This window comes from Scleropages formosus, chromosome 15 (genome assembly GCF_900964775.1).
Source record: "Scleropages formosus chromosome 15, fSclFor1.1, whole genome shotgun sequence".
NCBI classification, from domain to species: domain Eukaryota; kingdom Metazoa; phylum Chordata; class Actinopteri; order Osteoglossiformes; family Osteoglossidae; genus Scleropages; species Scleropages formosus.
In genome coordinates this window covers 20030606-20058273 of record NC_041820.1, presented here as the reverse complement: position 1 = coordinate 20058273, position 27668 = coordinate 20030606, and the positions used below count along the sequence as shown (strand labels likewise).

The following is a 27668-nucleotide window of genomic DNA, read 5'->3' as shown; positions in this document are numbered from 1 at the left end:
ACTGCATCCATTTGCTATAACTTTAACAATAGATGCACAGTTATTGTAAAATCTTTTGTGTTCCTAATTTATTTAGAGTCTGCCTTACTTCAGCATATCTTTATAGGATATTTCCAGGGATGTCTCAGTTTCGCTTGAAGTGAGAGACTGCTCCTGGCACTTTTTCTGGGAATGCAGCAGGTTACAAGCTTACAGCACTGAAACATTGTAATAACGGCTCAGATGCCCAGTATAAAGGCACATTCTCCCTCTCAGCACACACTATTCGCTCTTCTAAATAAACACATACAACCCTAAAGACTGCATCCCTCTGCTTTACAGTTGTATTATGTATTTCAATGGTTTAGCATTTTCTGGTATACTGATTGTAACCCAGCTCTGCTACTAAATTTAATTAAAAAAAAAAAAAAAAATACATTGTGAGCTAGTAAAGCAGTATGTTGGTGCATTTCCCAACAGCACATAAGCCAAATAAAAGCACTGACATTTATGACTGAGATCAATTTATTACAAATAAAAAACGGGCATGACAATCAAAAATATTCTAAAATAATGCATAAAATGATATGTATAACCTTTCTCAAAACAAATAATTCTGTCACATAAATAGTTCATGAAAAAATCTGGAAGAACTTTAAATAAATTACACATTGTGTAGTGAATAAACCATTGAAACAAACATGGAAAAAGTGAACAATTAGTAGTCATAGCATTAAATAGACATTGATCTAATACTATACATAATTCAAGTGATACTTTGTCTATTTTTTCCTCTTTTATGCGCAGCTTGAATTTGAGTTACATGCAGAGGATGACAATCATACAACAAAATAACAGAATGGCCTGTTGAGGACACTGAACATTAGCTGGCGGTTACACCATATTGTAGCCCAACAGACAGCAATCAGCTGCAGTTGATTCTAAGTTCAAAAGAGGCCAATGTTTCTGAAAATGGACATTCCAGAGAATCTTAAAACCCCACAATGGCCTGCTGAGGAGGGACAAATAAAAGTACTTGAACTAGTAATGTGGCAATGGCATAAAATTCTAAGTTTATGAAAAGTGAAAAGACTGTCAGCTTTTGAGGCTTTTTATAAGCTATACAAAGCAGATGAGAGATTTTTCCACTGATGATTTAGTCCATTTCCTCATTTGCTACTTTCACAATATGGTGTTTGTAAAAGGAAAAGTGCACGCTTGGTCAACTACCCTAGTATTACACAAAGAAACTAAATAAGGTACATGTGCATTTTCACAAAACTTTGTGAAGTCTTTATCCACCCCTCTGCGTTTACATTCATTCTTTCTTTTACCCGTCTTGTCTCCAGGTACAGGTGAAACATGTCTCTATTACACAGTGCTTTTCTACATTGGTTACATTGGTTCTGGGAAATAGTGGAGGGGGTGCTCCTTTAATACTTAAAATAAGAGAGAAAAGGAGGGGGACACCTGCTACTTCTCCCTGAAACAGACAGAAGGGTGGGAGGATTTCAGTACAGTCTCACATTGCAAGATAGACAAAGTAGTTACTTGACATAAATGATATAACATGGCTGAAGGGTTACTCATGGGGCAGACTCATGAGAAAGGGACCTCAGATGGTACACCTATTTCCACTAGTTATCTGACAGTGGATTAGGGTGATAGAATGGTGGTCTTTGGCTTAGTGCTACAAAGAAAGATTCAGCCGAATTCTCTACCATGCAAAGTACTCAGGTATTTAGTTGAAAAGAATGAACAGCTTCTATATCACCAATTCAACCAGGAAACACTGGCACCAATGGATTCAGGTTGATTTGGACTGATATGCAAAATGATGCTTCCTGTATTGTTACAGCTTAAATTTAGGAGATAAGCCATGAAAAGACAAAGTACCTATCAAACTACACTATTTCCCTGTGTGCCTGGTAAGTCAATTATTTTGTCGTTTAAAACGTGAAATATGTAACTTACGGATTCTTCCTAAATACCTTAGCAAAGAGGTTGTAACAGAACCCATCCTTTCACTGATGTACAAAATCCATGCCAAGTTGTCTGGAGAGTTTAACAGGGGCCAACCGGGGGGGGGGGGACGGAGAAGCCAAAACACCACAAGACCTAGAGCCTTCACGACATTCTAGGCAAGATGTGTCATATTGAACATTTAAGGGCAACACAGAGCAAGGAACATTCTGGGGGGGATCACAGAAACATTTTCAAGTACTTTTTCTGAGGTGGGGCCTAACTTGAAAGTAAGAATATGCTTGTACACTATACTGGTTCCAAAAGCTCAATAAGCCAAGTATGGAACATGTCTCCAAATAAAGTTTACTGCCATCTCCTGTGCTGTGCCATCAGTCTATCAACACATTCATTTAGAGAGGATGGCCACTTTAATAGCAAAGCTTGACTTGATGAAATTTGATGAAAGCCACCCAGCATTCATTGATGGAACTTGATGGGAAAACATCTAACATTATACCCAAGGTAAATTTTACCTCATGGGAAACTGGTATGGAGTGCTTTGTCGTCGTTTATCATAATACACAGTCTTAAGAAGCTCCTTGCCATGCAAGAGTCAATAATCATTTTCAGTATGACTGTCTTGGGACAGTACAGTCACGACACTGTATACAAACCCTCAGCCTGACACTGCATAACAACCCAATCACAACAAAAGTCCATGAGCTTAAACATCTCATTCATGAGCGCAAAAAGAATGATACTGACTCACATAACATACTGTTTTTAACTGGATGTGCTCAAAGACAATGTGAAAACTGGAGGTTGGGCACAAAGGCTGGAGGGAATGCCAGAGTTTAGGATTTGCTTGTCATGAATTTCCTTCCTACATGTGTCAAAATCAAGATGCTACTCCACAGTGATGAAAAAAGCAAACAACCATTTCTCATACAGTTCACTCATTACCACAAGGAAGGTTTGTAACTCATATTTTGATTTAGTCAAATCCATTTCCATGATGAGGATTTTTAAATTAGTCATTATCCACTTATTTATCCAAGCAGTGAGGTCCATTACTAAGGAGTGCTCGAGACAAGTGCTTAAACCACAAAACTCTCTCCCTCAGGCTCTGCTGAAGCCCTTTTAGTGTGCTCTCTGGTACTGCTGCTAGATCCAAAAGTGGTGGTGGCCTGGATCCCTTGATGGGATGCTCCCTGGAGCTGCAAATGAGGTCTACTGTCCTTGGATGAAGGTCGGAACTTCGTCCCAGAGGAAGGGGAAGACTGGTCAGCAGCAGCTTTCCCCACGACTGTGCAGGGTTCAATGATTGTGTTGATGACTAAGGAGGGATAAGGAAACGCAGCAATGTTAGAACCAGCTCCACTGAAGAGCACAAACAAAACTGAGTATTGCCACCATGTAGAATCCCAAAAAAATGTAGTTTCACTATCTAGTACAGAACACTCATAGCTAAAATAGATACTAGACACAAGATAGATATATAGAATACTAAATAGCTCAGTGTGTGACAAAAATAAAGTTTCCCCAAAGTTTATTTATTAATTTCCTGTCATTTTGATGGAGTCAGCACAAAATATCACATTTTAGATGTGGGTTCAGCAGACAAAATAACTGCAGCATAAATGAAAGGAGCATCAATCCAAAATTCGCCTTGCACACTGACCTTCAAGTTGCTTCTGAACTCTTCTTAGTTCCTTCAGAATAGATGTGATTTCCTAAAACACAAAGAAATTTATTCAACTGAAAGCAAGTGCTGAGTATTCTCTTCTTTCTGCAAGTTTTTTCTGCAAAAACTTTTTAAATGCGCTGGCTTCAATATGAGACATACCTTGTTTGACGTTTTGAGGATGGGAACTTCATTTTCTGCATTTATCCTGGCCTCAACCTCCTCCCAGGCCTCAATCTTGTCATGGAACATCATCCTGACAACACAAGGCACATGAGGAATTTTGGTAAGTCTGTGGCTTTTATCAACAACTGCAAATACGCACTCTATCCCAATAGAGGAACGGTTAACTATTTAATGTTACAATTTCTTGCATGAATGAAATGTCCTCCTTATTTTACGGGTAGTATCCTGGCTGAATGGTTTGACTGGACACCTGTGCGTATGTTTATGCACGAGGGGCTTTGTCACACACCCTTATATTGGGATGGAGTTCATTAAAATCTTCCCCAAGGAGACCTGAACTAGGGTCTGGGAAGGCTTACTGCAACACACAGCCCGGGAATCCACCTCAGAAAAGGGTTAAGTATTGTAAGCCCTTTAAAAAGTGGTGGGGCAGTAGGTAGCACTGCTGCTTTTGGATCCAGAGGTTGTAGGTTCAGATCTCACCCCCTGCTGTCACACCCTTGAGGAAGATCGTTACCAAAAACTTCCTGAGTAAAAATTACCCAGTTGTATAAATGGGTAAATCATTGTAAGTTGCTTTGAAGGAAAGCATCAGCTAATGAAACAAATGTTACGGTAAAATACTGCTTAAAATACAGATAACCATATCTCACAGTTAACTAAAACTGGGTGTTTCTGTACAGATGCATGGTAAGTAATTAAATTCTAGCCACCCTGAAACATGACTTACTTCATTTTTTCAGTCAGCTGTTCAGTGTTTTCCCGAATAACTTGTGAAAGTTGGGATACAGGGTTCAGCATCAGATTATCAAAAATCACCTGAAAAGTTAATTAAAAATTCACATTTTAAAAAATTCAATCAAGAGTTAACTCATATTTCTCTCACATTTTCAAAGAACAAAAGTCATCTGATGGGGAAGAACACAAAGTGCAATTTCAGATCAAATCAATTAAATCTAACTATAACCAACCTCCGATAGCTGGTCTGAGAGTAAAAAGAATTACCTCTTCACGGTTCCATGCACGGCGCTTGGAGCTCGGGTCCTGGTCGTTAACATTTTGGTCCAGTTCCCTGACTCCGGATGAGCCTGGAGGAACCTTCTGGTAGTTCAGACCAGCTTCTGGAATGTGTTGGACCAACTGTGGGAAAAGGAATAAAGACAGTAACCAACACCAGACAAAAAAAAAAAAAAAAAAGTCTTCACAAGAGCAACTGTATGAAGAATGCACAAACACGATCACCTTTACTGGAGCAGAAATAGAAAGAGAAGAAAGTACAGAAAGGCCTATTACATGGACTGTGAGACAGGATAACCTTAGGAGGATATGGCCTGTTTGATTTTATGAATCAGTAAAGGAAAGAACACTCAAGGTATTGAGCTATAGTACAAATTAATGGGGGTATGAAGTGGAGATGGGGTGAAGAAGTCAGAGGACGCCCACGTGAGAGGACAAATGGGGTCTGCACCTGAGATGAGCAGGCAGCTCGTGAAGATGGGTATGTTTTCTGTTCACAAGGAGAGAAAGAAATATTAACAAAGAACAAAAGCAAAGGGTTCCCCTTCAAATCATCCTTTATTCCTGAATCTGCTGAACTCTGCCTCCCCCCGGGAGTGCATGTGCGTGCTTTAGAGAGCTGTTCGTTGGGTCACGGGTAATGAAGAAAGGCAATTCTATCTAACAGTGGCATTACACACTACCATAGTGTGAATGTGGACAAGAAACCCAAGTTGGCCACTTCCAAAAATCTTCCATACTGGGTCCTTAGTGTTATCCACAAAATATCATGGGAATTCCAGGTTATCGGTGGAGATGGTGCATTTGTACCTCCTCCCGGGTGGATATGGTGGAGGCAGGTGTGCTGGGTGCAGAACTGGGCCCCTGGGAGTCAGCATCTCCAGCAACATCATGGATCTCCCGCGCCAAGATAGCCAAGTCCTTCGCCAGGTCCTGACTGAGCCTGTGGGGACGTCCAAGGTTTGACGGCACAAAGCAAGGCCACGTCAGCTTGTTGGAAACCAGACAGCCATATCCTGATAGGCAAAGCTGCAGCCAAAGCAGGAACCAAACAATGCCATGCTACAGCTGACAGCCCCATGCAAGACTGGAGGCAGGAACAGTCATGCAGCGAACAATGACATGCCAGGTGATATGAAGATCAGTGAGATTGTTTCAATGTTGTTCTAGATATGACTCTCCAATAACTGGGGAGCTGGCAGCATTAACCATGAGGAGAATGCGTTGCCATGCTACAGGTGGTACGGTTGGGATGTAGCAGGAGAAAAAGCAGCTATACACTACCCTCTGTCAGCACCGTGGTACCTGGCAATCTCAGCGCTGTGTGCAGACCAGTTCTGGAAGGGGTCGCCCTCATTGTCCTCATCCTCCGACTGACGGGAGCGAGAGCGGAGGCGAGGCGGAGCAGCTGCCTGACCTCGGGGAGTCTGCGTGGCAGTCGAAGCTTGGGTGCGCTTGTGCTTGGGAGTGCCGTGATTCGAGTCATACTCCTCCTCCGAGGTGGACGTGTAGTCCGAGCCCTTCTGACGACGTCGGGAACCTTTGATTTTTTGAGGGGGTGGCGGGACAGATGTTCAACAGAGAATGTTGATGAAGGTGGAGGAAAATAATGAGACAGAGTTAGACTGGCAGGTTTGTCAGTGCTCTTTGACTTGGCAGATGAACCTGAATGATTATAGTATTCCACAAAACAGTAATCTTTAATGGTACAGTTTTTCTATGTTTTTAATTGACTATAAAAATACGCCAACTCAGATTTATTGTAAAACAAAGTACTAAGCCAATTGTTTCCCCTTCCTCAGTACCCATTAAAATATACTAGTATATTGAATACTAGTAAAAGAAACCAAGTAACTGAGATCTGCTGTTTAAATGAAAAACTGACCATGTTCAAATAAGCAGTTTTTGCTGGGCATGACACTTTCTCCAAGCTGACAATGTTGCTGTACTCTTAGGGCATTTGATGACACTGCTGGAAAATCACAAAAGGTTTGTACGAAATTAAAAAAACATGGTCAGTGAAGAGATCAGCCTGAAACAGCCAAAATAGCCTAGATACCAGGATACAAGACCCCCATTTCCATGTCAATCTCCTGATCTAGGACAGGGTGGGTAACTGCAGCTTGAAGGTGTCAGGTAAGACTGATTTTCTTTCAGTCCCTCTGCTCAACCAGATGAAGCTCAGGTCTTAAACCTAGAGAATTATAGCTCTAAAAGCCTGGATATTGGCCTCCTCTGAGCCTGAGGATTTCAGCTGAGCTGTTAAATGTGTTATACCAGTATGACCAGATAGACTTAAAATGTAGACACATAGAATTATGCCCTAATACCTTCAAATATGTTCAAATAAATTCATCAAGAAAGATGACAATGGGCAAAAAAAAGTGACATCTCCGAACTTTAACTCCACGTTCAAATGAGCAGATAAAAACCACATGCAGCCCTGGGGTTAAGCCACCAGTCTGTAAGAAATTAAGGAATCCTCCAGGGGGCACTCTACTTACTGACTGTGGTGGAGTACTTGGCATTGCCTGAGCGGGCACGGGTGACAGGCTGTTTCCCTGTGGCCCCTGAGCTGCGCCGTACAGCCGTTTTGGGCTCCGGAGCAGAAACCTTGCGGGCAGCGCTGCTGAAGTCAGAGCTGCGATTGGAAAAGCCCAGCCGTCCCACCGATGATTCAGTATCACTTGGCATGGTAAAGGAACCAGTGCGTTTACGGGGCAAGGCCAGGATGTCCAGCCGAGAGAGCTTCTTCCCATCTCCCGAAGGCTTGGCTGGAGGGTTGGCATCCGAGTTCTGGGATGCTCGGTCCGTCTCAGTACCCTCGTTATCGGAGGCCTCACCCAAGCGGGCACGACGCAGCATGGAGGCACGAGTTGGCCGGGGGGCAGAAAGGCTGTTGGAACGGGTGAGGCCTTGGTGGGCTGTGCCCTTGGAGGCCTTGCTAGAATCTTCTCTTTGAAGCGGGACAGAGAGCTTCTTGCGGATGGTGGACCTGGAGCCAGTCTCCTGGTCTGAGGCGAAAGTGTCGGCCCAGTAGCCTTGAGGAACGCTGGAGCTCTGGGGCTCGTCACTGAACTCCAGGGAGCCCCGATTCCCCGCGCTACGCCGCAGCTGGAAGCGTTTGGCCAGTTCGGCCTTATTGGAACTATCCGTTGCCTGGGTACGTCGCTTCTCGGACAAGCGCTCACGGGCTGTGGCCTGTCGACTCTGGTCCTGGGCAGATTTGGCCGAGGACGATTTCTCCTTCAGCAGGCCGTCAACGGCCAGCTTCTTCTTGGAAGCACTGCCTGGTGCATTCTGGTTGCTCACCAAGCTGACAGTGCTGGAAGTGTCCACATCGGACTCTCCTGACAGAGAGTCCTCCTGTTTCTGACCGCGGCCACATCCTTGAGCCTGCAACTTGGTCTCCAGGGCCACAAGTGCATTTTCTGTCTCCTTGAGGAAGGACTGTGTATCCTGGCCACTCTCATCCTGTTTCTGGCTCCCTGTGTCCAAGTTACCAAGGTTGACATGGCTACTGATGTGGGGAAGCCTGCTGACCTGGATGTCATCACTGGGGCGCTCTTTAGTGAAGCTCTCTTGCCTGAAAAAAGATGTTGTACTTTCCTTCATAGGTGCAGCCTCCTTCTCTTCTGCATAGAAGTTGGGTGCTGAGGCAGCAGGCTTGACTGGCCTCCTTGGCTCCTGACCACTCCTATGTCTGCTCACAGTCGTTGTTGGGGACACCTTAACCAGAGGTTCCCGTTCTCTCTCTGCTGGGGACAGCACCTGGTCCTGCTTGGTAAGGTTCTCCTCAGTGCCAATGTAGAGGAACGTAGACTTCGGAGCGTGTGCAGCTTTCTCTTCAGTTGGGCTCCGTGGGCTGAGCTTCTCCTTTCTCTCAGGCCGAGGCTTCCCGCTTCGCTTTGCTGCTGCTGAGCCATCATCTGACTTGCTGGTATCACTCAGGCTGTCTGGATCCACCTCATCCTGCACTGTCAGTCTCTGGACAGAGTCCTGTGGGCAGGGAGTTCTCGTTTCCTTCTCAGGGGTTTCGTGGGTCATGTAGGTCTCATGTCGGATGAGCACGCTGGGTGTTGGGCTCTCCGATTTCTCAGATGAAGGTGGCACCTGAGGAAGCAGCCGCCTGGTTCTGGAGCCCTGGCTTGGTTCAGATTCTGTGCTGTCCAAACTTCTGTTCAGCATTGCTTGATGGATGATTTTCCCGTCTGTGCACAAACCAATAAACACAATTTCAGTCAGAACTGTCATTATTACTTTGACGTTACAGACTCCCCTCAACTTATGCAAATAGACCGTTTTCAACCCCTTATGCAAGTCAAAAGTTACATGTCAGATTGCCTCTCCTCCCCAACCATTCAACATAGGCTAGCCTACCCTAGCCTAGCCTTGAGGTTTCTTCGTTATTGTTGTTTTCATGCTAGCTGTTCCTTTCACGTGCTCTTTTATACGTGCAGCATCTCTTACAATCGTATTCGCAGTCGATACGGCCAAACCTAGCTCCCGTGCTATAGAAAATTTGTCCACCTGCATACTTCCTTATTATTTTTAATTTCATCTCCAAATTGATTGCTGTACACCTGCGAGACGGTTCTTGTTTACCGAATAATGAAATGGGTGAAAAATATGTGAAAAAAGCACTACACTAACGAGAAGAGATGCTGCCTTCACAGCTCAAATAAACACAGCTGGTGTTTTTTTTTTTTTTTTTAAGTTTACTATTTTTTTTTTTTTTTTTATTATTATAAAAGTATTCACTTTTTCCACTAGAGTAGCACTTCTGTTAATGATTTTTTTTTTTTAAATTTACAGTTTAATGTACAATTCTGTTTTCTTTAGTGTAATGTATATGACAAAATTAAATTTCCTAATTTGCTTGGTAGGTACTTTCCCCCTGTAATTTGAACCTTTTGCAGTGAGTTATCCATTTAGTGACCAAAGCATCCAATCCTTGGAGGAAAGCAATATTTTTTATATTTTCAAGATAACCCTGAACTGCCCCAAATAAATTATACATTTGTTAATTTCAGCAGTCCTATGCAAAATGCACAGCTTAATCATAGCTAAAAAGTAACTTTTTTTTTTTTTTTTTTTTTTTTTACCTCCTTCCGAAAGGTCACCTGGTGGTGGGATGTCAAAAAGCCCAGGAACAGGCCCTGACTCGGTATAGCTGTCTGCCAGGCTGGCCCATCGAGACACCCACTTGGGGCCACCCAGAGCCATTGAACCCACTGCTTTTGCCTACAGTGTAGAAGCAGACTTCAGTTAGAGAAAAAACTGCTATACTAGCATCTCATTCACAACAAACTACAGATTACATAATTAACCGAGTCTAAATTTGTCAAAATTAGACTCATTCAATATTTTGTACCAATGTACCCAAAGATTAGTCATCCAAAATAAAAACTGACATTTAATGATTTATCCTTCTGTTGACTAGCACAAATGATAATCAGGCTGGGATATTTTTCATACATACAAGGCAACGTTAGAATACCACCTAGCAGTAATCAAAAAGCAGCCACTAATTCTTTCTAAATTATCCTCAGAAAATTAAACTGCAAAAAAAAAAAAAAAAAAAAAAAGTCAGAGCAATCGTTTCAAGGAAAACAAAAAATATCCCATCCTTCATAAATTGTTGCCACGTGTCTAGAAGCAGATCAACCATTTTGCCCCAGGAAAGAAAAACCAGTGACAGTAAGGTGACAAGACGAAATAACCCAGACAAAACCCACCAAAAACAAATGGAACAGGGTGTAAGGGCCAGGGGTTCAAAGGACACCAGATGGAAGAAGACACCATGCCAAATCAACAGTGAACCCATGCAGATTTAAGCTACCCCTCTGCAAATGATTGGCTGATTGAGTGATGAGGTGGCTTTGAGCCCAAGGTGTCTTTCAATGGGAGGATGGCGACAAGCTGGGCTCGATGGTCTTTACCTGTACAGGACTGCCGGGGGCACCACTAAGGGCGTCTGGACTATAGGCCTGCTCTGTGGCCGGCTTTAGATCCTCAGAACTACTCTGGCTATGTCGAAGGCTAGTCTCGTGTTCTCTTTCCTGGTTAATTACCGGCCTGTAGGCCGCTGTAGTCACACCGGTGTACTCAGGGGAGTCGAGAACACCAAACACCTGTCAGGAACAAAGCATGCGTGAGCAGAGGTGGGGGGGAGGGGCCACCCCCACATGGGCTCCTTTATGGGTGTCAGGAAGAGCAACGTAAGCACTCTATTAGTCTCTCTCCATCTCTACAAGTTATCAACAGCATCCCTTTCTCTGCTGGATTCTTCACAGGGCAGTTCTGTGATGGAGGTACAACGTGCCCCAAAAGGGATGAACAAAGGAACAGCAAGTAGCAGAAATACTCCCTCCAGCATGGCACTCTGCCACACAAGACCAGGCAGGAGAGGTTGGCCAAAATATTTATTGAAGCGTGTAGTTGGCAATGAAAGCATCTGCTGTGAACTAAAAATGAATGAACACTGAAGACCTCTACAAAGACTCAGGGACGAGAATCACTATTTGGGAATTAGGCTGCCTTACTTTTAGAAAAGAGTAACTTTTTTTTTTTTTTTTTGCTCCATAATTTTTTGCAATAATAAAGGGGGTAATTATAAGGTTTTTAAAATATATTTCCAGAACAATGTAGCATGTTAAAATAATCCAACCAATCCTTCTGAAAACTACAAATATGTGGGATTTGCTACTATATGACAGTAGTGTTACTTATAGCAAAATGTACATCATGACTATTTTTTTGCACGGTCACAAATAAGGAGCAAATGTGTAAAAGAATTGTGTAAGGATACAGTTCTCGTTTATTTTGCCGGAACACGAGTGGCATTTCGTTAATTCCTTTTACAGACAGGGTGAGGTTTCCACAAAAGCAGGGCAAGTGACAAGATAGATTTTCTAATTTGTCAGTGTTGAATTGAGTCATGTATCTCTGAAAGCATACATACATTATAGTATAATGTACCTGATTCTTAGTAAAACTAATTATGGAGTATATATTTTTGCCAAAGATGATATAGTGAACACAATGTAAAACAGAGCTCACAATTACAGTTAAATACGCAGCTTTAAATAGCTTTTTCAGATTTTTTTTTTTTATGTGAAAAGTTCAGGGCTTTCTATAAGATTCCCTTATAATTTGATAAACATTCCAGGCAGAATGAAATGAAAGACATAGAAAAGACAGGAATCACAACTCCACGTCAGTGTCTGACAAAAACTGGGGGAAGAGAAGGTGGGTGGTTCTAACTGCAAAAACAAGGTCCAGACCCTTGCAAAGGAGAGATCCAGTAAACTTAGCACCAGGGCTTTATGCGACTGGACACGGTGGAATGTGTCTGGAATAAGTGATCACACTTCTCTCCATCTGCTGTCCACTCACAGTTAACAGCAGCCTCATCTTCCATCCCTTTTAATTGAAGTTGTGTCTTGCTCTAGCCTCTACATGTTTCACTAAGGTCTACAAGGTTCTATTCCATCCACTCTTAAGCAGCTCAAAGAAGACTGGAGCTCCTGACGAGTAAGGCTAGAAGGACATCTCTTCTTAGAGACCATTGGATAGTTTCTGCCAGAGCATTTGCAGTGGTTTGGCAAACTGGAACTGGACACTCAGAGGGGAAGGGGGGGGCTAGCATTCAGATGACACATCCACATGGGACACAGGGCAAAGGACCATAAGTGCAAGGGATTCTAAGAAGAACTCCAAAGGTAGACTCCAGAGCTTTCTGCTTGGATCTATTTGAAAAGTTTAATCACTGACAAACTTTAGGTGCTGTAAACAATTAGAAATGTTACAATACTCGCAATGCCCAGTCTGTAAGGCAACTACTTATAAAGAAGCTATCCATTCTCAATTTTAGATGTTTATTACCAGATGGTGATAGTGCTGTACACTATACCGCAACTGGATATACATGAGGAAATATACGACTCCAATCCACACCAATGACAGGCTTCAGAGTTCATTGTGATAATATGTGACTCGTTTACCCTTTTCAGTACTGCTTGAAAAAAGTTGCACTAGGTAATAAGCAACCAGGAAGAAATGAGCTAACCTATCGCTTAATGACAACATAATCTTGGAGGACAAGAAAGTAGTCATATGGGCTTACAGGTCACAGTGCCTGTAACTCCAAGAGACAAACTGTCTTATGCATAGCCATTCAAGCATTTTTACAAACACTCAGCCAGACTAAAAAATGCTTAACTAAATGACAGTATGACACCTACAATCAATAGTTGTTTTTACACTCTTCCAACCTGTGCAAAAAAGGTTCTCAGTGTTATATTCTAAGAGTACCAATTACATGGGCTGGAGATTTTGAAAAGTATTAGATGCAAATAAGTCTTTATGTCAAGGTTTACACCAATGACATACAAACAAAGCAGTGTTGACAGAAATCATTTTGTTCCTTCACTTTCCTGCTCTGTGGCTCTTTGTCTCCTGGTTTCCCAAAAAACTTGAAAGCAGTGGGCTTATTCTGTTGGTTGGTGTCATGTAACTAGTACCTGAAGCAGGTGGACCCTTACCTGGTCAATCATGTTGCGTGCTTCCTCTACTTCCTTGTCCTGTACCTCTGTCTCAATGGTGTAGGTGCCTGCGTCACTTAAGCTATCTTCCTCTTCATTCCTTATGACCTTGGAGGTCTTCGGATCCATCATACGGACCCCTTGGGACAACAGTGGGGTCATTGAAGGTATGGGCTGGTGAACAGGGGAGGCAGCTGAAGAGTCAGCTGGGCCTGGGGGCTGGGGGCGAGGAGCTGGAACAATTGCAGGCGGAGTTACCACTGCTGGTGGCGACGTCTTCCCTCTAGTGGGGGTGGTGCCTTGGCCAGAGTCCCGCAGGAACTCCACAGCAAAGTCCTGGGCTAACTTGGACTTCCTGCCCACGCTGCCAAAGGGCCTGATGGAGAAAGCAGTGGAGGTAGGTCCAGTGCTGATTCGCTCATCAGTTTTCTCTCGCTTGAGAGACATGGCCCGTAGTGCGTTGCCCTGTCCAGGACCTGGGCCCTTTAGTGGGACAGTGATCAACTGGGTGGGTGGGACATTTCCCTGTGAGGCTGTGGGCCGTTCCCCAGCCTGGGCTACACCCTTCCGCTTCTCCAACTTGGCCTTGAGCGCAGAGTAAGAGTCTGCGTGGGCAGAGTTATGGGTGAAGGACTGGGAACGCTTCTTACGAGGGTTGTCGTCGAAGAACTCAATGATAAAGGCCTGCTGTGGATCTGGCCTACTCTGGCCACGTGGTGGGGAGCAATCCTCTGATGGGGAGCCCGGTGAAGGCTCCACGGTGACTGGTGGGCTCGGGGATTTCTGCAGAGGCTTGGACAGCTGCTGAGATAAGGGCGATGGATGAGAAGGAAGAAACTGTTGAGACTTGCACTGCTTCTCTTTTAAGATGGGGTCCTCAGAGTCACTCTGGGTGCCATCTTCATGGTGGTGTCCTACACAGAGACAGAAATAGGTTAACTTCCAGAAGGAATAAAAACAGCAGTTCAACAGGATCCACAGTTTTTACAAGTGGTCTGACCTTTGAGGGTCTTGATGTACATGGGCAAGTCACTCTTCGTACTGTAGACATCCTCACAGGGTGCTTTCCTCCGCATCATACTGACATCACTGGTCACCAGCCAGTCAGCCACCTTTCTCTCAGCTGACATCACCTCTGTGGGTGTGGTAGCCACCTCTTGGCCTGGAAGTTTGCGCTGGCGGAACGAGAACTTGGTGACATGGTCCTTGATCTTCATCTTGCCTGGAGTACAGTCATCAAACTCTATAGTGAAGGAAGCATGGCTATGCACCACAGAGGACATAGGAGTGTCGGGGGTGGGTGCCTGCTGGGTGTCTGTGTCCTTGGTTGGAATCTCGTGGAGCTCTACCTCCGGAGATCTGGACTGAAACTCCTTGGTAGGGATTTCAAAATAGCTGGGCTCCCGCCGGTACGGACAGATAGACTTGCCCTGGGGCTCCCTATTGTCCGAGAGGGAGCCGTTGACCTCAGGCTTGTGTACAGAGCCATCTTTCAAGGTTTCTGTGTGGCAAACACCAAGATGATAAATCAACATGGAAGAATAACTGGCACTGGTTTAAGGCACACACCAGTAGAACTACATCTGGAATCTAACATGCTTTAACAAAGCACATTAAACACACAAAATCTAGTGGGTGGACCATTTATTTATTTAATATTTCTTGGACGACTACGTTAACTGCTGTCCTTTATGCTATATTTACATGAAGTTTAGCAAACTGGTGTGACAAAATCAACAAACAGAACAGCTATAATTGATACTGTTTCTTATCCTATGAAGTGAGAAATTTCCATCTAGCCTTGACAAATACTGGGAAACAAATCTTTTTTTGGCTTACATCGCAGGAACTCCTTTTTGACAAGTTTATAAAGAGCCGAGTTGGTACAACAATTGTACATGAGGTTTATCATAAGTCTTAATTTTTTTTTTTTTTTTTAAATCCCTTGAGGACTAATACATTTCAGTTCAACTGTACACTTGCCCACACAGCTCATTCTATTGGGTCCCCATTTTTAACAGAAGATGTTATTGGTTAAACAACTCTAAATCCCATTCTACAACAAACTAGAATCCAATCCAGAAACAAGTACACAGTTTAAAAATCTGTAAATGGATTAAGAAAGATGGATCAAATACAAAATGAACATAAAAAAATACTGCTATATAGGTTAAATTCTTGAATCTCCTGCGAATAAATCCTAACCTTCTGCTTGAGTTAACGAGCTCAGTTGTCAGTAATATTTGCTATTTCAACACACTAATATGCTCTGCATATGACTGATTCTGTCTTGATGAACTACGAGGATATACACATAAGCCTCATGCACAACCCACAAGGTCTGAGAAAGTTCAGACAGTCTGGGGAAAAAAGAACAGCACCTTTGAGAGAACAATCCCTAGTTGAACCAGATACAGTATTACTAGCAATTTTTTGTAACACCAGACCAACACAGAAATGACCTCATGTAGTTCTATCCAAGACCTGATCTAATTTTCCTGCTTTTGGTTCAGGTTAAACCTGATCAGCATCTAGGATAAGTCACATGAAACTATATGACATGGAATAGGAGGAAGGTCAGACACTTCATTAACTAGAGCCAAGGAAAATGGCCCGGTTCTAACCTATTTCAGCCTAAGCCGTGCGAGAGAAAACTGAGCGCTCCCCTTGGCTTAGATGGTAATCCGTCACGAGGCTTTCCCAGCAATCAACGGTAATGCAGTCACCTGCCAACCCCGAGTAGCACAAGGCTGCAGTCATTACTGGGATACAGTGCAGAACACTGGGCAGTGATACCATTTAATGCCTGTGTAAATACTGGTCCTGCCTTCTTAAGCAAATGGCAAATACCTCCACTTGTTCAGAACACATTTCTGCTGTTCTGTGAAGGGGGGGGGGGGGGCAAAAAAAAAAAAAAAAAAAAAATTACAACTTTCACATCCCATTAGTAGTTCACTGAGGATTTAAAAATCCTTAAAGCCCTTGAAACCCCTTCCAGAGAGACAGACATGTCCAAGTAGCTAGTGAGACAAAGTGGAAAGTAGGTGATGCACTGGCCCAGTAACTTACCTGTGTGGCCTTCCTCTGACCTGCGTCTCTCGCTCTTTTGCCCCTTGTTCCCCGTGTCATCTTCTCCCCACCAGGAGGGCTGGCCATACAGTGGGGTGGGCCGTGGGTCTGGGACTTCTATATACATGCACACGAAGAGACACAAACAGATGAGGTCATTACAATGACAGCAGGCACCTCTACAAGGGTTCATGTGCACATGAGCTCCCTTGGTCACATGCAGGAACTTGGTTCGTCAAAAAAACTGAACTATATTCCAGCAGCATCAATACTGAGGAGCAACAGCTCATCTTTACAGAAAGTAGGGACTATCATACACAGAAAAGCAGAATCAAAATGCCAGACTCTGAAGATGTGTTCAGTTTTAAATCACAAGCACGGAAGTAAAGACCACACAAGCTTTAAAGAGTGTGCTCTTTGATTATGATTAAGTGGAATAGTGGTTAGAGCTGCCACCCTGCACTCGACAGACCCTGGCTGGAGTAATATTCCTGCTTTAGTACCACTGAATAAAGTACTTACTCTGAATTGCTTCAGTAAAACTTACTCAGCTATATATATGGGTCAATCATTGTAAGGAGCTCAAGATTGTAAGTCAACTCCGAGAAAAGTATAAAGTTAAATAAATATTAAATACTACTGTTCAGGATGCTAAAGTGATTCACACCTATTGAACATCTACATATTTAATATCACATTTAAGCATGGAGTCAGTGTCACAATCTTATTGTAGGAAGCTAAAGCTCAGTTTTCACCGGTCGCCATTAATATTTTGGTTAAGGGTGAAGGCATCTCAGCACACTACAGTTTCTAATCATTACTTGGCAGGTTGTAGTGATCTTAGATCAGTGCTCAGTTGTAAATTTTGATCTTTAAGATGAATGACAGCTTACTGAGTACTGATCTCTGATCAGGAAAACCACAATGGATTTGTTTCATGAATCCGTTGCGGTTTTACAATCCGTTGTTTTGCTATTAATGGTCTGCAGGCGGTCAGCTCGGTGAGAGCAGGACTGAAACCAAGCCCAGGCATTATCTCACTTCTGTCAGCATCGCACCAGGCACGTTCCAGCTTGCGCAGGGCAAAACCAAACCAGGGCATCGTAACTCCAGCCTGCTGTTGCCATGGAGATAAGATGTGGCAGCAACAAGCTGCGAGTACATGTAAGACTGATGGGGGAAGGGAGAGACGGGCAGAGACCTGTAGAACGGCATAACGGAAAACAGCCATACTGGTAGAACGGGATTTAAAAAAGGGGGAGGGGATTTTATTAATGTCAGAAAGATGAGCTCATGCTCACTTTTATAGAAAAGGAAAACACCTTTATGTATGAGGGGAGGGAGAATATGTGACACAAATAACATTATGGAAACTCAGATCTGCCAAGACAAGAACACTTCTGTTAAATCACAATACAATGACCCCAAATATCACTGCCAACAACTTCATATTAAACACCTAATGAGCCTATATTGGTCTCCTGCCAAAAAGCTCCCATAATTTCAGTGATAACTTCCGTTATCCGAAAACCATTCGTCACGAGGTTAGACTTAGATGGACCATTATGTACAAATACGTAAAACCACAAGATTAAAAGGTCTATTTTCATTTTTAAAATCACCAATAATATATGTTGCCAAATAAAATAAAGTGTTAAATTGAGGGAGAGGGACATCTGGGTTTCTCTGCTTTCCCTATTGCCACTGCGATCCTAGAAGGACTAAGGGGTCTAGAAAATGGATGGATGGATGGATGGATGGATTGTCCACAGTCACAGAGGCAAGTAGCCGCAGCCTTACACAACAAACTAGGAATCCCATTCAGGAGAAAGCAGCCCTGGTCCTGGAGAGCAGCAGGCTGTTCGGCATCTCATTCGCTTTTGCTGTTAAACGCTTTGCTGAAGGGATACTGAGCTTTGGCCCGTCAGCACGCTTGGTCTGACTGGGTCCCACCGGGAGCTGCAGGCAGAGCCAAGAGTCTGCCCTCAGGAAAGCAGCAAGGCTCCATAGACACCAAAGCCGTCTGGACAAGCGGCGACTGGCAGGTTCTTCCACTTCTAAGCCATTGGCACAGACTAACAAAGGTGTTTCCCAGGTCTCCCATTAAAGCACGGCTCACAAGCAGCTTGTGACGTAGTGGTTAAGGAACTGGGTTTACAGGTAAAACTCTACAAGTCCCAATAGAGGTGTGACATTCAGGTCTTAAATATTACATTTATTCATTTAGCTGACATTTTTCTGCAAAGCAACACAGCACTCAGAGTAAACATAACGTCACCAACAGGTGGGAAATACAAATGCAGACACGCAAATCACAAAGTCGTCAATTAGTCGATGCCTCAGTTTTTTCTTCTATACATTACATGAACAGCTGTATACACGATTGATAGTGAAACTTTTTTTTTTTTAAAGAAATACTGAAGGTTTATGAAGCATATATGAGATCAGCAGCAAAGTGACTCTGAAAGAGGTGGGTTTTGAGACTTCTTGTATGTTGAGAAGGAAAGAACAGTTCTGAGTGAGAGAGGGGCCCCATCCACTACACTGAAGCCAGAATAGAGAGCCTTGGGGCTTTGGATTTTGAACCTCTTGTGCATTTACAGAAGACAGACTCAAAGAATTATATATGCAACTAAAGTCAAAACTAATGTCAGACCATCACAAACAACTGCTGAAAGGACAGAAGTTCATGAAACAAACTTTGAGTATATGTGACAGAACTTGGCCTGGGTGCTTACCTATGGCCAGCTCTCACCTAACTCATCCATCCTATCTGCAGATAATGAGGACTCCAACGTGCTGTGTAATCCACAGCAGGTATTAGCCACATTGAAGAGCTTGTTTAACCCTTCGTTGAAAGTTCTGCTGGAACGAGACGGCCAAAATTGAATCACCGCATCAAGGTGGCAAGAATTGACAGTGCACTCTTGTTGAATTTAGACATAGAGGCTGAAAGATGAGAAAAGTTCTCCTGTATAGTGACAACAGAAAAATTACAGATACAAAGGGCATGTGGAAAAAAATGGCAGTAGGTGGCATAAACTAGAAAGGATGAAAGCTGTGCTGTACAGAGCAGTTAACATTATGACCCTAAATCCACTGAGCAGCCCCAGTTGCCCAAGAGATGCCAACAGGCTTCAAACCCAACCCTACATACCACGACTATGTCTCAGTCCTCAGGGACCCCAGCTTTGCAGACAGGTAGCCAACCCAATACAGCGTGGACAACGTTTCCTGCTAACGGAGCTGTCGAGGGGGATGGAGGTTTCGGGGGGGAGTCAGTTACAGCCAGCCTCCCCAGACGTGGCTGAGAGCTTGCATTGAGCTGCTTTCACACACACCCACCTTAACCAGTCTTCCCCTGGCTAGCGCTAAGACTTGTCTCACGTGCCTGGTCCTACTTGCCTGTCCAAATCTGTCACACAGCAAAGCCTGGAATCCCATCCTGGGTATGTCCCCTCCCTCTCCCTTGCACCCTGTGTTGCTGGGTTAGGCTCCGGTTTGCCATGACCCCACTCAGGACCAACAGTCTCAGACAGTGTGTGTGTGTGTGTGTGTGTGTGTACTTTCTTTAACAACATACAGAACCCTCACTATAACATTGTAACTTTTTGCAAAAGGAATGGTGGGAACTCTAAAATGTGCTCTTTCCCATTGATGCTAAAGCAGAATACATTAAATAATCGTCCGAAACAAATATTTTTATGGAACTTCTAAGTGCCTAAGACTTTTCCACAGTACTGCAGCTGTAATATGTACAGGATTCCCATGGTACGTGCCAGTGGTGTGACTTACCTGAAATCACTTTGCGCTCTCCCTTCTCCCCCTTGTGCTTCAGGGGATCGGTGGTCCCTCCCTTCTCGTCAGAACGTTCGTGCCGTTTCCCCTCCAGCACCTTCATGCCCATCTGCAGCTGGCTGGTATATTTCTCATGCTGGAACCAGAGGGAAGGGGCAGTGGGTCAGCAGTCGACATTGACTACACTCCACCCCACAGTAAAGGTTCTACTCTCTCAAGAACACATACACACATATTTATTTGCATGTGGGGGTTGTTAAAAAAAGTATATAAGGACCCACCTTCAGAGCCTCCTCTGGAACCTTATGCTGACTCCGCTCCAGGACGTACACATGGGCATGTGAGGTCTGTGTTAAGGCCCAACAAAACTGAGGAACATGTCAACACTCATGACGTAAATGTCAACATCCTTAGGTTTAACTTTTCGCCTCCTCCAAGATCACACTAATTGGTTTTATGCAGAAACTCGACCGAGAGGATCAGCTTTGCTCCCGTTTTTCCAAGCGTCATTCCATTGTTTGTTGTAAGTGTTCACAAAGAGCCAGTGACGGCTTGAAATTTCCAGGTCAATGGTTTGACAAACCCGAAACCCCAAGCACTCTGGAACAAAAAGGGCTTAACATTTCATACAAGATTTACCTTTCAGATCTGTAGCAAAATCTGTGATTTTCTCTTGTTAAGCACCTCAGATTGTAGAGAAGTTTAGGCACTCAGCCCAGTAGCTATAGCACTGATGAACCCAGAAGCAGAGCTGCTGTCCCAACAGTGCAAGTGCTAAACAATTCCATCCAAGACATGAAACATAGCTGAGACCTTTAACAAGACTGATGAAAAAGCTATGTGGCACATGTGCGGTCAGTTTAAAAAAAAAAGAATATCATATCCAAAGCGAATGACATCAGACAGCTTCAGGGTTATGTAGGTTTGGTCCGGGATTCTTAGGTCGTTCACAAATGTCTGTGGGGAAAAAGAAACATGAACATATTAGACATAGCTAAGGGAAGTGCCAACATACCTACAGAGTTAACTGTATAAGCAGAAGAAAAAACATATTTGCAAGGTCTCGTTGAAGAAGCTTGTTATCAGTGAGCGAAGGAGTTATTTTAGGATTCTAAGTACGTTTAGGGTTATGGTTATGTAATGGGTAATGAGGGACTTAGAATGCTAGTCCAGAAGCAGGTGGACAAAGGACAGTCTGACACAGGCCATAATGGACTGGAACCAGAGACACGTGCATCTGCAATTTCTCTGACAACCAGCCATACAGTTACAGAAAAACAAACACATTCCCTTAACCAAATACTAGCGTTGTATTCAGCCGAGCCATAAATTTGATAAATTCACTAAACTGGGCCACATATTTTGGAACGCAGCCAATTTTTTTTTTTTTTTTTAAATTTAATCTACATTGAGCAGGAAAGGAAACCAGAGCATTGGGCTCTGACCACATCTGTATGTAACAGTTACTGGAGCACTGCAGTAAAACTCTCCTTATCACATGGACTAAAACTGATATTTATGTATTAAAAGCATGGGTTAGGGAGCAGATAAATATTTAACAGCTACACGTTTCCATTTTCAGAATTCACTTGGGATCTTGTGGTACTTTCCGCATCCCAAGAATGACCCATTTTTTGGCGATACCAGCTCTGGACACTTCGCCCCACAGTGATTTCATTATTTGCTTTAATGTGACAAAGCGGCAACCCTGATCAGTGATTTCCATCTGTGTATCAGCAGAGATGACAGGATCAAGAGCTCTTCAAATGAATGAGGTGCTCTTTCACCCAACCAGCCCAAAGAGGCAGTGGATGCAAATAACACAGCTACTGCCAGAGTGCTTTGCGTGGTGGTCAATGTACTCAAAAAAATTAGGAAAGAACAATAGCTGCATTCTTCTGGCTGATCCTGGTGCAAGATTTGATGCAGTTCCACAGATAACATCAATGGGACAGGATGAGGGGAAGAAAAAAAAAAAAAAAAAAAAAAAAAAAACACCCCTAAACATTGTCTGGACCAGTGTGGAATAAGTAGTGTTTTACTCTTGTTGCATCAAATCTTCCAAGGTCTGCTGAAATAGGCCTTAAGTGCTGGGAGGAATCGGTTCTTTCAAAACTCAAGAGCAGTTTAGGGGTCAGAGATCATAGGCAGATTTTTAAAAATAAAAAAAAAAAAAAAAAAAACTCACCCCATTGAGGCTGCCCAGGTCTTTGACCAGGTGCTCATCCGTATTCGGGTCATAGTTGATAACAGCATGCTGCTTGTCCACGCTGCGGGACTGTAGGATGCAAACGCACATCAGGCACGCACAAAGCAAGAATAGGTTAAATCAATCATAGCTTAAAGACATAACCACTAAAATCTGACCCACTGAAAAAACAAGGCTACAGAAATCAAGAGTAACATCCTACAAACTCAAATATCTGTAAATCCAGAGAACAGAACATAAATAGGGTGTTCAGGTTCCCCATAGTGCGTGAGTGACAGAGAGAGTGTTTCACTGATGTATGGATGAGCGACCCAGTGTAAGTTGTGTATCTAGCAGTGTAAGTCACCACGGTGAATAAGGTGTGTGGGCCGATAATACTACACAGAGTTCACTGGAAGTCACTTTGGAGAAAAGAATCTGCTAAATAAATAAATGTAAATATAAATACATACCTAAAACCACAATGTCCAATCAGTCTTGCTTTGAGAATCGAGACTGGGGAGCTACCAAGACCAAACAAAAATCCATTCCACCTCATACAACAGCTGTATGGGGAAGATCTGCCGCATCTACTGGTCTAACAAAATAATCAAACCAAGATATTTACAATCTGACCAGACACAAGGTCTTCACAGAAATAAGACCAAAGACTCAAAAGGCTAGATCACACTCCAAGAAGATTTTGTGGACTACTTTCCAAGAGACTCAAGGTTAGTGACCACAAAGAAGGTTCATGAACACTTGAGCTGAAAACCATAATGCTGTCAGTGAATGAAGATATTGCTAAGAATCATTGCAGCATGCTGTCCAGCTGCTACACACTTCAGCTACACATAGAGGGTAGAAAGGACTAATGTAGACAGTCACACACAGCCTCAGTTACAACACTTCCTTTAACATGAAAAAAGTTCACTTTAAAAGACAACGCTATACTTAGTACATCAAGAATGCAATTTGAATTCAAAGAAAAGTCCCTAAATAAGTGGGAGAGGTCTACTGAGTGAATGTTTCCACTAAAGCACATTGTTACCTTATGGTGCCCACAAAAGCTAAAGCAGTTGCAAAAGCCGTTCTCGACAACTGCCGGCAACAAACATGGCCAGAATGAGGTCAGATAAGTCCAAAGAAGTATTATACCGCTACGTCCCTGAACATCTTTAAAGACACCTGCAGCTCCTCGCTCACACACGTGCTAGGCAGCTTCCCAGAATCTCAGGAGCTCTTCCCACCAAGGCAAGACCAAGACCATGTGGCCGAGACAGCACGTGCAGCACAGTAGCATGGCAGAAAAGCACAAAAGGCTGCATGCATGGCAACGCAGACTGGTGAATTATTGAATCTTCAGGAACTGCAATATTAAGAACTGAAGAGCCAAAAAATTTCATTATTTGGGAAATGTGATGCCTCGGGCAGCGTACAGGCAATCGCTAGGCGCACAAAATCTGCTTCACATAATTAAACAGGGCTTAAGGAGAAATGAGGCCATTAAACCTTGACCAAGAGCATTTGGAGAGTTTAGCTCTAGTTTTCAAAAACCTTGCATCACCTTAACATCAGAGCATCATCCATGTACCTCTTTGACAAACCAACATTTCATCAATAGACAATGTTTTATCAAAAAAGTTACCCATCAGTGCATCCATTATCAATTATTGCTTCACCAGTGTAGGGCTGCAGTGATCCATGCCTATGCTTCCAGGATAGGCTCTGAAGTAGGGTAGCACCCATCTATTTCTACTTCCCTCTTTCAGTTTGCATTTATTTTCTTTTAGTTCTCACTGGCTTACCAAGGAACAAAAGAACAAAGTAGATAAGGAAACAAAACATTTAAAAACTTCCCCTTGCTTCAGTTTCTTTACACTGAAACTAACTGGTACTGCTATTGTAAAGTCTACGAAGCCATCTCAGATGGCCACTTTATTAGGTATACCTACTTGTTACCACAAACTCAAAATTATGTGGTTTCAACTCAAAATATATTAAGCATGTAGACAAGGTCCAGAGGTTCAGTGACTGTGGGACTGAGCACTACAAAGGCTAATATGTGTGATAAAGGATTTTGATTGTGGAATGACTTCATGCCAGACGTAGTGGTTCCAGCATGCCAGAAACGCCTATAATTGTGAAATTTTTGCACACTAATTTTCTGAGGAATTTCTGATAAGCAAAAAATATCTTCTTGGAACCACTGATGGCAAAAACACGTTGTTAATGAAAATGGTCAGCAGAGAACAGCCAGACTCGGAATTAATCAAAAATATGAGCACAGGAGAACAGTGCACAACTCATCAGTATTTGAAGCAGATGGACCACACACACACACACACACACACACACACACACTGGCTGAAACCGCTTGTCCCACAGATGGACTAGAGCAGCAAAAAACATGTCAGGTTCCATCTCCTCTGAGCTCAGAACAAGATGATGATGCTACAGTGGGCAAGTGATCATTAAAACTGGACGACTAAAGATTGGAAAAATGAAGCCTGGTCTAATAAATCTTGATTTTGGGTTTGATATACTGATGGCATAATTAGTCTCACCTTATGTCAAAGACAGGCGTGGTGGTGGTCTAATGATGTGGTAAATGTGTTCTTGGCATACACTAGCCCCCTCTACACCAATTTAGACATCCTTCAAATTCTAAATGGCCGAGCGAAGCACCTAAAGTCTCTTTAGATAGACTTCCCATGGTGGCCGCTTCATTTACAATAAACTTGGCTTCATCAGTGTGGAAGAAAAGCATGTTGTCCTGAACAGGGCCATCAATTAAGAGAGCGTGTGTAAACTCTCCTAGCCCTCATTAGGCACTTCAGTCCTCTGTACCCACACGAGAGAAAGCACTCAAGCACATGCATACACATTCATTCATATTCATTTTAATCACCCTTTCACTTCCCTTGTGCCTATGTCCCTGGCTGCTAATGAATTCTGTCCCCATCCTAGCTCAGCAGGACCTTGTCCATAGTGAAGAGCTTTTCCCACCTGTTGGTCAAAAATCAAAAGTCCTCTGCCCTACGCAACAGAATCGGCATCCAACCTACTGCCCCAAAATGACCACTCTTTGGAAGCTGTGTTATAGTGGACAACACAGGTGACCTCCTTTTATTAACTGCACGACACAATACAGGTGACATACAATCGCCATACCACAGCCAGCACTTCTGCCCACAACTTGAAGATGAAATCTGACAATTTCCCTGCAATCGTCCCTTAGAAAAAGCTGCTGATAAGTTAGTCACTTAATTCAATTCCTAAATCTTCTCATTATACCATCTCATCCCCAGCCAGAGGAATTTGACCCCTAGTGTAATGTAGTCCTGTGGGGCAATTCTGTCTGATCACCCGTAAGTGCCGCATGGCCAACTTGTTGGGCCTGTTCAGATTCACGACAACCACTACTTACAGGAAGCTGCTGCACACAGTGTACGTTAAATAAACAGACTGAATGGAGCTGGAACAGCCAAACAGAGAAAACAAACCAGTTGCTCGGCATGGTGAAGGATCCACACCATGCATCTTTTTGAGACGCAGTTAAACATAGGCTGCACCATAATAACTTCTAAAGAAAGCACTGTTGGAAACCAAAAGAGGCACAATGGGACAACAAAAGAGACAACAAGAGAGAAGGGCACACGATCTAAACAGAGGATTCAAAAGAAGACACCATTAGGAATGGGCGAGACTGCAGTTTGGCAGGAGCCTGCTGGCTTCAATGTGGAGAAGGCGAGCTACAGAATGCAGGTCACCACACCGTGGGCGGGCAAAGCTTGAGGAGCAAACCACAGGCTAACGAAAGAACTAACAATTTTGAGCATGTTTTTCTTCCCCCAGAGACTCAAATCAAAGTCCCTCAGATATAATAGAGAAGAAAGCAAGCACAGGAGTAAAAGAAGAACTAAAGAGCAGCAGCGGAGTGAGGTTACATACATCGCAATTTTCATTTACAGTAATGGAAAGCCAGGCATCAGCTTTAAATCCTTGACACGTCCCTGCTTTGGATGCCCACCTCCCTAAAGTAAATGTACTCTGTTGTTGAATCTGACAGCAGAGTCATGTGAAGGGTGTGGCTGTATACAGTCCAGCATCACTACTGTACCCACATCACTGCATGCAACAGTCTGATCACACTCAAGGCTGTGAAGGAATGAAAGAAGTCAACGGTCCTGTTATACAGAAATATTCACAATACAATATTCCTTTTAAAGTCAGAACAAAGAAAAGTAAGCGTGCTCTATTCATCTGCTGTCACAAACTACGACAGATGGATACCCAATGACGTGGACCTCCATGACAGATTCTACAAACATTAAGAAGTGCAGACTGGAAAATTCTTGAAGATGTGGTCTGCGGTTGCCTGCCTGTGACTCATGGAGACGTTCTTGGCACGGACTACTCGTCACCTCTGCTCATTTGCACTTCTTTTGCGCATATGCAGTTTCTGTAGAGATGGCGGAACAGGTGGAGTCTGATGTTCGGAGGTGAGAGGAAAGGCAGGGATACCCACCTGCAGCATGAGTTCACAGTCCTCCCTGCCCACAAAGATCATCTCCCTTGGGAGCCGGTGGCGTGTCCCAGAGCTGCTCACCAGGAACCATGATGTCACACTCATCTTCCCACGAAGGTTCAGAAGGCTCTGGGAATTCTGAAGGAGACAGGTGCCCCACATCATCATCAACTTGGGTGCTAGGCCAAGCAGTCTGCAGAAGCTGGTATCCATTTACTTTCATTTTCAGTCCTCTTAAAGATACAGGTGGTCCCCGATTTACGATGGGGTTACGTTCTGCGAAACCCATCATAAGTTGAAAATACATTTAATACACCTAACCTACCAACATACATGTGATGGCCATTACACAGGCTTACCGCCTTCATGCTGGACAATTATCTTGAGTTTCTCCTCAAGAGTAATTGCCCTCCTCTTCTTCTTCCCAGCAGTAGCAGGAGACACAGATGGGCGCTTCTGTGACATTACGGATGCACAAAACACAACCGCGTGACACACTGGGAGATGCCATCGCAAGAGAGTATCGCACCGCATATAGTTTGCCGGGAACAAAAATCTAAATTTGAAGTACAGTTTCTACTGAATGTCCAGCTCACTATTGTAAAGTCAAAAAAAAATTGTAAGTCGAAACATCACAAATCGGGGACCGCCTGTATTTTAAGGATGCATTTGTAAAGTATCTAAAGGATACTTTAGGATACCACA

General features: G+C 43.4%; 1 protein-coding gene across 4 annotated transcripts; it reads right to left on the bottom strand.

The window, feature by feature from the left end:
• Positions 1–535: 535 nt before the first annotated feature.
• On the bottom strand, positions 536–27068 carry cep170ba (centrosomal protein 170Ba). 4 transcript variants are annotated; one of them, XM_018727683.2, is made up of 20 exons: positions 26964–27068; positions 22433–22522; positions 21123–21201; positions 20526–20584; positions 20242–20380; positions 16447–16563; positions 14378–14878; positions 13378–14291; positions 10774–10965; positions 9937–10075; positions 7336–9042; positions 6717–6803; positions 6137–6371; positions 5642–5774; positions 5283–5321; positions 4820–4954; positions 4545–4633; positions 3791–3884; positions 3626–3677; positions 536–3280 (listed from the first exon to the last, which is right to left on the bottom strand). In XM_018727683.2, exons 1-20 carry the CDS (start codon positions 27066–27068, stop codon positions 3042–3044), a joined length of 5145 nt encoding a protein of 1714 aa, XP_018583199.1. In that variant the 3' UTR covers positions 536–3041. The 4 variants fall into 4 exon arrangements, with proteins under 4 accessions (XP_018583199.1, XP_018583200.1, XP_018583201.1 ...); XM_018727684.2 differs by lacking the exon at positions 6717–6803 and having other exon boundaries at positions 6116–6371; XM_018727685.2 differs by lacking the exon at positions 6717–6803.
• Positions 27069–27668: the final 600 nt, after the last annotated feature.

Bases quoted from the DNA above. Each gene is read 5' to 3' on its own strand.
- cep170ba (XM_018727683.2), bottom strand. From the start codon at position 27,068: ATGAGTGTGACATCATGGTTCCTGGTGAGCAGCTCTGGGACACGCCAC. The intron at 20,381-20,525 runs GTGGGTCCTTAT...CTCTGGTTCCAG, and splicing joins TTCCAGAGGAGGCTCTGAAG to CATGAGAAATATACCAGCCA. The intron at 5,775-6,136 runs GTACCACGGTGC...ACGTCCCCACAG, and splicing joins CACAGCGCTGAGATTGCCAG to GCTCAGTCAGGACCTGGCGA.